This window comes from Ceratotherium simum, chromosome 2, assembly GCF_057802395.1.
Source record: "Ceratotherium simum simum isolate JZ-2026a chromosome 2, ASM5780239v1, whole genome shotgun sequence".
Taxonomy (NCBI): Eukaryota; Metazoa; Chordata; class Mammalia; order Perissodactyla; family Rhinocerotidae; genus Ceratotherium; species Ceratotherium simum.
Genome location: NC_141901.1, coordinates 28,342,146 through 28,351,102, shown reverse-complemented (window position 1 = coordinate 28,351,102; position 8,957 = coordinate 28,342,146). Strand labels below are relative to the sequence as shown.

Genomic DNA, 8,957 nt, shown 5'->3' with positions numbered 1-8,957 from the left:
TCTGAGACCCCTGTTGCTGCAGATTGGCAAAATTATTTTGTACTTGTAGTAAAAACGATATGTAAGTTTCACTAAGAAAAGGGGTGAGACTTTCTCTCTTAGAATAATGATTTGGTTTTGACATTAGATTGTAAATTCTGAGAAAGCTGCAACTTTAAGACTTAGCTTCCCCGCCCTTTAGATGTCTAATGGTGCCTAGTCTAGTGTCATGCTCACCACAAGTGATGAATAGGTAGCAATTGTGTTGGACACATATGAGCATTAGTGAATGCTGAGGAGTGCTCCCATAGCACCTGCTTGTCACAAGAGGAAGGATCCGTTTCTGGGAAAGACTTCCCAGTATTAAATGGTTCTAGAGCAAATGAAAGGCAGTGGAGTGCGGTGGAAAGAGCATGCAATCTCAACCCTGGAGTAGCTGGGTGACCTTAAGCAAACTCCTTAACCTCTCTGAGCCTCAGACCATAAAAATGGAATATGCCTGTCATATGAAATTGAGAGGCCTAAAAGAAAGGATGTTCCAATGCCTGGACTATGGTAGGTGGTTCACAAAATTCATTTGTTCGATCATTCCTTTATTCAGATCATTCTTATCGGGCATCTGCTGTTGGCCAGGCGCTCACTGTGCTCTGTCCTGGGGCTGTAACAGTGAACAGGACAGACAGGCGCCTGGTAGATTCCCCCCGCCCCCATCTCTTCCTTCCCTGAGAATGATAGTTCATGTAACAGATATAATAGAAGTGCCCCAAGTCCAAGTTGCTGAGGGGAGAGATGGAGAGAGGCAAGAAGATCAGAGAAACCCGGGGGTGCAAGGACCCCATACAGAGAAATGGCCTCCTCCATCCAGTCCGTGTGGCCCTGCGTCCCAGCCCAGCCGACTCCAGGGGCCCCATCAGGCACTGACAGAGGCCAGTCTCATCTAACTGCCCCCGCCCCACATTATTAACAGGCCTGGAGCTCGCTGGGGCCACATTATTGCTTTTACTGAGAAACGATTATGCCTTTTTTTACTGTGGTAGAACACAGTGCCTTCAGTGCTCTAGGTCTGCATTTAAAAGAGAAGTGAAGGCTGGTTTGTGTTGGTTTGTGCACTCACAAACAAGATCCTCCGTGCAATTGAGAATGATGCACTAATTACATACAGGCCACAGCAACGTGCTCCTCTCCAGGCTCTTCAGGGTGTTGTGTTTGCATTTTTTCTCCCCCTCAGGACCAGCATTTGCATCTCTCCAGTCTCTCAGGGAACGGAGTGTGTGTGTGTGCGTGCGTGCATGCACAAACACCATAAACTCAGAGGCTGTGAAGTTAGGACTGAAAAATCTTCACAGGAATTCTCTCTTTGAATCTACGATAATTCTACCACTTTAGCACACACTGTATTTATTAATATGCACTCGTTTACATGCTTTTGTTTTTCTACTCCAGGCCCAATTCTGACACGTGCTGGCTGTCCATTTAAGACTGACCTAGAGAGCAGGGTCTGTGTCTCCCATCAGGTTGGAGGTACCCTGAAGGCAGGGGCTAGCTCCCCCATCAGACTGGAGGCTCTCCAAGGGCAAGGGCTGTAGCGCATCCTTCAGAAGCCTCTACTCTTTATGTCGGGTGCAAGACTGTGGGCCCATAAAACAATTCCAACCTCATTACCATGAAGGGAATGATCAGCAGTTTACCGGCATGCTCAGTGATGTCTGATGGACAGGTTCTCAACTTATCCTCATCTACTCCCTTTACCAGCTGAGAGTGGAAGCGTCACCCACATGCTTTGGGATACGAGAAAGAAAAATAGAAAAATAAAAGTACAGAAGAAAGGAGGGAGTGTGGCATCCTCAGATCAAACAATCCATTCCCTCCCTCTAACCTCGTTGCGTCTGCACTCCAAGTCAGCCCAATGGCCTTTACTCCTAGGCCAGAGCCCACCCACTCCATCTCCCTGTGCTGGACCTAAAAGCACACACTATCTGACATCTTTCCCTTGATTCATCCTTAATCTCTCAACTGAAAATAAAAGAAAAACAACAAAAAACCCTTCCCTTGGCGTGCTGAGACATTCCTTTTTCAGAATCCTTATGCTTTTCACCACCCTAAAAGGTTCATGAGGACAAGGATCATGCCTTTCTCATTTATTATTTTATGCCCCAGCACTGACCACATACCAGGCTACGGCAGAGGCTGAATAAATGTTTTGTACAAATGAATGAATGTAATTTTCAGAAAGGGCTGGGGGTGGACTCCTTATTCTTCTGAGACCTAATTCACCCTGGGAAAGGGCTTCAACCCAAGCATCTTCACGCTATCAGCCTCTTGTTGGAGAAGAGCTATATTCTGGGGTCTTGGGGCTAGGGGGCAGTGTTCACCTATTGGTACAACCCAGAGCAGAGATTATGTATATGTGTGTGTGTGTGCGCGCGCACGCGCGCGCGTGTGCTCGTGTGTGTTGATGATGATGACTGGACATTAATAAGCTCTGGCTCCAGAGAGAATTCTAGAAGTCCCTCAAAACAACTTAGTTCATCTTCCTGTGAATACCCTGATTCTTAAATATGCCCCTGAAATGTTATTCTGCATATAGGCTGCTGAACAACCAGATTTACTCGAAGATTTAAGATTCTTTTTTATCCAGTAAACTTTATTTATATATAACAACAGTACAAATTGTGTCCTTGGCTTGCAAAATAGGAGTGTTTCATATTTACAATAGGTACACAATAATATATTAGAATAACAAAAAAACCCCATTTTATTGGAACATTTTAAATACTTAATTTTCTTCAGTTTTTATTCCACAACACCTGTAAAAACAACAAAACCAGACAACTATCATTGTATTTTCTTAAAAATATATATATAATACAGATTCCAGTGTGTCAAGAAGAGTGGGTTTGAGTAGGAGAGGTCAGGGGGCGAGGCAGCTGGGCTCAGGTCCCTAGTCTCGTGGTATAAAGAGCTTGTCTCTTCCTCCCCAACACACTCGAGAACATCTGCTCTGATTGGGGGGCACTATTTCCCATTATGCTCTCCACCCGTGATGCCAATAGAGAGAGCAAATAAAGCCAAAGTCAGGGCCTAGACTGAAATCCAGAAGATGCCTCCCATCTTCCTTGAGGCTACAACAGGAGGACCAGGCTGCACTGCAGAAAGGATAGAGCCCGGTCTGAAGGCAGAGCTCCTTTAAGGTGAGGAGAACAAGACATGGGTGTCCATGAAAGGCCGAGAATCTCCAGTTTGCTTATTGGGCTGAGGCTCTGTCTGACAAGCAGTGGTCTTGACCATCTCACAGGACCTCCCTAATACCAAGAGTGAAATTTTATCTTTCATTCATGGGCATTACTGAGCCCCAGGTACTGAAACTTCACTCTTTAGGGAAATCAGGAGAAAGAAAAGAGACAGGGAAGAGAGACTTTGGAGTTATGAAGAGCATGCCGCCATTTTCTCAAAGCTTGTTCCTGAGCCGAGGCATCAAAGGGTCTCAACATCATCTCCCAAGTCTCCCCATGGGATCTGCTCCCATAGCCCCATGTCTATGAGGCTGCTTTGCATTTTCTCACCCACAGAGCCCCCCGAGTTTCGTTTCTTTCCTTTCCATGGCCAGCCCCCAGGAGCCTCACATATGACACAGTGTGGCTGGGAAAAAACGGCCTCCCACAGAGCAACAGTGGGCTCAGTTTTACCGACTGCAGGTTAATGGGGGCAGGTATGGCAACGGGGTGCACCTGGAGATTTATCAGCCAGAGCCTTTCAAACATTCTCTATTTGTTCTGTCCAGACAATTTTTAGTCTAGCACGTCCATCCATTGCTTCTGCTTCAAGCTCGGCAGGGCCAGAGGCCTTGACTGCTATTTCTTGTCCTCATTTGGTAGAAGTGAAGGAAGGTCAGGAGCTCACGCAGCAGGGGAGTGCCACCAGAAGGGACGGGGGCAGTGGAAAGGAGAGAGGCTCTCACTGCTCGAGGAGTGTCCCCAGAATAAAGTAAGGCAGCTGGGTTCCTTGGCCTTCTTCCTTCTTCCAGTCCCCCATGAAACTCATGCCCTCTGCAGGTCAGGGAGGAGAACTATGCCTGCTAAGTTGGTGGCGGGACCAGCAGCCTGAAGAATTAAATTTGCCAGAAGCAGGACCTTCTTGGTCTTGTTCCTTGGTGTTTCTCAGCACCTAGAGCAGTGCCTAGCAAACAGTTGCTGCTCAAGAAGGTTCCCCGAATGAATGAACATAGGAAACAGTTCTCTCCCTTGAGGAAGTCAGCAGCTAGTTCATGCTTTTAATGACTGAACTCTGCAAGGAGGGGGCGCTCTCTGCCGGTGGTGGTGCAGAAATGGTTCTGAGAGATGTGCTGTGGGGAGAAGTAGGAGGGCAAGCACAGAAGCTTGCCAAACCCATGCTGGCTGGAGGGACTTATTCCACCAGGATGGACCTCTTGTCTATCTCCATCTTGTCCATTAGCACTTTCCGTCTTGCCAAGCACACTCTGAGGTCCTTTTCCTTTTCCAGAGAACTGTCTCTTGTGCAGATCAATGAAACAAAGTTAAGCTGGATTGACTTTTGAGAGAGACTTCCCTCCTTGCCTCCCTCCAAGATGGATGGCTTCACGTGGAGGAGGGGCTGACTTTAATACTTATTCCTTATACAAGGTCAAAAGATCTTCAAACTGGATAATAGTGAGGAGAGAGGCCAATCAACTCCCTCTCCTCCCCAGTCCACAGGGCGTGGACTCCATTGGTTCTTGCCACCCTAAAGCCAAGAGTTGGTGGAGGAGGGACAGGTGGGAAGCCAGAAAGCGGACAAGGCTCTACATTTCACCCTCATAGTCTGGCTTTCGTCAAGTTTTCCTTCGTCTTAAATCCTTCCTTAGAGATGCCCATGTGCCACTTCCTTTGCCAGCCCATGTTCCCCAACTATCTCATGGAATCTTGAGAAATTTGGCCAAGCCGCTCATGCCAGCTCTGGCTCCTCTCCACTCTTCTCCTCTCCAATTGCCACCCCCCCAATCATTCTCCATACTCCCCAAAAACCTTCAAGGAAGCATCCCCAGGGGCAGTGAATGGTCACCAAAAGTAGGTGCTGGGAGATGCCTGGGTAGATGCATAGAGGTAAGGGTTGGTTAAGATGCAGTTGAGATGTCTAACTTTCTTTTACTTCTCGGTGGAGCAAAGCCCTGGATGCCAGTCTGAGCAGCAATGTAATCAGAAAATCTTCCTTCAGAGCTCAGAAGTAAGATGAGGGTGGGCTGGAATGTTTGTGGGTGGCACAAAGTCCCCTGCTCACATTCCTCTTGCCAGTATCTCCTCTCCTTTCCTCTCCGTAAACCACGGGCTCTGAGCTGATAAGCTTTGGGTGCTATGAAGAGCAGACGCTTTGGCTTAGTGTAGAAGGCCAGTCATTAGTATTTCTTTCAGGCTATTAGTAGGGCCCAGAGAAACTTTAACAGAAGTGGATTATCAGAAGAAAGTGGCCTTGGCATGGGTGGTTGTGAATTCTAATGAAAACAGCGAGTTTCCTGAGTATTTTGCTGAATGCTTTTCTCTTCCCATTTGTCAGCTGCATTCAGGCAAGAAACTGGAGCTGAAGAGACCAGGCAATGTCTGCTGTATGGTTAGCACAGCGACCCAAAGCCACACGCCAGGGATGGAAGCCAGCCCTCAGAGCTCCCCTTCCCCCAGCCCTTTCCTGGGAATCCAATGTGGTCAGCAGAGCCTTTGGAAATTGGAATGGCTTGGAGGTAAATCAGGGCACAGAGAAACTGGGGCCCAGAGTTAATTATAGAGGAAATGGCCCTGGTCTGGTCTCTCCGGGAACGGCTGGTCCAGTTTCCCAGCACTGCAGCCGCTTGTCAAGTAGAAGGTGGGAAGGGGAGGTTGGTCCTCTCCTGCCTCCTCCCTTCGCCTTTCTCTTGTCCTTCTTCCTCCTCACTCCTGTGCTGCTTGCAGAGAAGTTGGAGCTGGCTGCTTGGATCCTTGCCAGTGTGGGAGGCCTGAAAACTCTGATGGCTGTCCCGGTCACCAAGGTCCTGTGCCAACAGAGCCGCCTTCTGCTGGATAACTCCCAGTGGCTTCCATGGGGCCTCAGGACCAGGGCGTGGAGCTTTGGTCTCTCTGTTTGGAAACTACACTCAGGAGAGTTGGTCATCCATGCTTTTAGGTGTCAGCAGGAGAGAGAGAGAAGGAAAAGAACCCAGTGAATAGCCACCACTTGTCCTTCAAACTCATAAGGACATGGGAGGCAGAAAGAGAGGCAGACGAAAACAGCAACATAGGGATGCCAGTCACATCGACGAGGCAAGTGCTCAGACAGATCAGGAGCTTCCACACCTGGCGAAGGGTTGTCTCCCCTCTCCAGGCCCAAGAGAATGAAAGAGAGAAAGCATATCAATAAATACTGCAGTGTCTTTAACCTATCTTCTTCAAGTATTGCTTGCTGTAAACAGTGTTTGATTTTTGTTTTCTCTTTAATTGTAAGAAACCACTGGCAGATCGGAGTGGAATCCACAGCCAAACACCCAGTCCCCAAATCAGCTCCCAAATGGAACCTCCCAGAGGCCTGGGACACACACCTCCAGGCCCTTTCCCCAGGTGCCTGGTCTATGACAGTGATTGACGTAAGGCAGAGCTGCCCAATGTCCTCAGGGAGGCCAGGAGTCCGGTCTGGGAGAGGCCTCCCTCTCCCCACTTCTGGGAGTAACTTTGGGGAAACCAAAAGGACAAGTACCAAAGATCAGCTTCTCATTCATTGAGGTTTGGGATTAAATAAAACAAAACAAAACAAAAAAAACGTAGCAAAAAGCATTGGTACTCTATAGACACATATCTCCTCTCAAGAGATGAGAATATACAGGGGTGTGGTATGTAAAGCTCGATTGCCAGTCAGCCAGGCTGAGCCACTTGGTGGCTTTGCAATTTGTGCAAAGTTCTGCAGTTTCCATGTTCTTCCTGCTGCTGGGATAATTCCAGGTTTTACTGGCCTCTATTTTTGTGAAGTGTTTGGTGAACTTGTGCTCATTCTTCTTCTCCTCATTTTCTTTTTTTTTTTTTAATTTCAAGGGACAGGAAACAAGCCTTTTCCCTCCAGTTTCTCTCAGCATCTCTTTGTAGGCTTTTTCTGGCATTTGGAAATAGGTGTTACAGGAGGAAGGAGGGATGGGGAGAGAAAGAAGGAAGGGGGACAGAAATCAGAATTCAACAAAAGTTGGACGGGATTAACAGGGAAGCTTTTTGTTTTATTTCTGGTTTTCCTTTTTCTTAAAAAAAATTAAATAAAGTTCTCATTATTTCCCCAATATACATCAAATGAGTTTTCATGCAAAGCAGCAGTCACAGAGGCAGAGCTGGCCCAGCTCGCGCCTCTCAGCTTGAAGAACCACCTTCTCTGCGCCTGCTTCTCTCTCATTCTCGATGTGGATGGATGACGCCCATGGTCTCTCCCTGCAGGAGCTGGCTGTGACAAAACTTGTCTGGCGTGGGGAGAGGGGCCCTCCCCTCTCCCCAGGATGCAGTCTCAGGGGATAGCAAGCTCTGGGGGCTGATCCCCTTCCCTTGTCCTTCCTTCTGAGACTCCCAGTGTGACAGCTCTCATGGGTTCCTCTGCCCAGGAACGTGAGGCTCCATCTCTCAGCTCTCAATGGACATGGCGTTTATGAGCTGTTCCACCTTGTATGCCAGCCGCTGTCGCCGGGCCTGCTCGTCCTGCTCTAGCGCCCTAATGAGCTGAGGAACACAAACAAAGGTGGGGAAGACTTCAGGACTCAGTATAGAAGATGCCATTTTCCAAATCCTTCATCCTTCTACCTTTCCATTCCACCCTAATGAACATAACTTGAAATAATGTAAATAATTATTGAATATATATGTATGCATATGTAATATATATGTATGTGTGTATGTATATATGTATGTATATGTGTGTATATATGTATGTATCTATCTAAAGTATTTATAACAATATTTGGCATATGGGAAGTGCTAGGTAAGTGTTAGCTACTATTATTATTATCACTAATACTATTTTCAGGTCCAGTGCTAACGCACGACTTGTGACTTCTCTGAAGCTGTCCTGTTCAACCCCTATTCATGTTAAGGTCCACCTGTCTATCAGAAATGTAACTGACAGGATCTGCCCAAGTGCAAAGAACAGTCTGATTCATTGTCAGGAAAGAATGAAATTAATCGCACAACACTTGGAATTGAAAAACAATTACATCATTAAAAGTGTTATTTATTGCATTAACAACGAGCGAAAGACAATGAAATGTATAAGAAAGAGTTCAATGAATCAGGAGAGGGTAGGCTGCCTTCTAAAGGAACGGTGAGGATTTTTGAGCTCGTGAGTTTTTGGCTCCATGAATGTTTTCCAGATTCCCCTCTATTGCTGTTCTCTGAGGACTGAGCCAGGCGTTCTGTTTAACCGCCTTGCTCGCCGCGTGTTGGTTTCTGTCTCTTCTAGGGCCCTGTCTTACCTCTTCGCTATACTTGCTGACGTAGGAGTAGATCTCACTGAGGGCACTCAGCATGTTGAACTCCACGGCGTGCAGGCGGGACTGCTCAGCGAGGTAGGCGTTCATGTCCTGGTCACTGATGGCGGGGAGCTTGGCGATGTCTGCGTAGTATCTGCCGGAGAGAGGAGGACAGGCTCCTTGATGGGGACTCAGCAAACATTTGCCTACGCCTACCCTGGTCCCAGGCCCCTCGAGAGCACAGGGGGTCCCCAAGTGCTCCTGCCTCCCTATTTCTCTTCTGATGTGGCTTCCTCTGGCCTCCTGCCTCAAGCTGACGTTAGGGCCTGGAGACTGGTGTTCCCTAAGGCCAGAGTTTCTTCAGGAGATTCCATCTAGCTTAGAGCTCCCAGCTGCAGTGCCCTCTAGGGTGGTTAAAACGCCCAGACTCCTTGTATTCAAATCCCAGCTCTGTTGCCTGCTACCTGTGTGACCTTGGGCAAGTTACTTAGCCTCTCTGTGCTTCAGTTTCCTCATCAGTAAA

At 47.7% G+C, this 8,957-nt stretch overlaps 1 protein-coding gene across 1 annotated transcript in view; it reads right to left on the bottom strand.

The window, feature by feature from the left end:
- Window positions 1–2,595: 2,595 nt before the first annotated feature.
- Window positions 2,596–8,957, bottom strand: part of PLXNA2 (plexin A2) — a 212,657-nt gene continuing 206,295 nt past the window's right edge. The window contains exons 31-32 of the mRNA XM_004424854.2: window positions 8,438–8,588; window positions 2,596–7,688 (exon numbers count right to left, since the gene is read on the bottom strand). Coding sequence (XP_004424911.2) covers window positions 7,593–7,688; window positions 8,438–8,588 — 247 coding nt within the window. The 3' untranslated portion in view covers window positions 2,596–7,592. The remainder of the gene's footprint in view (window positions 7,689–8,437; window positions 8,589–8,957) is intronic.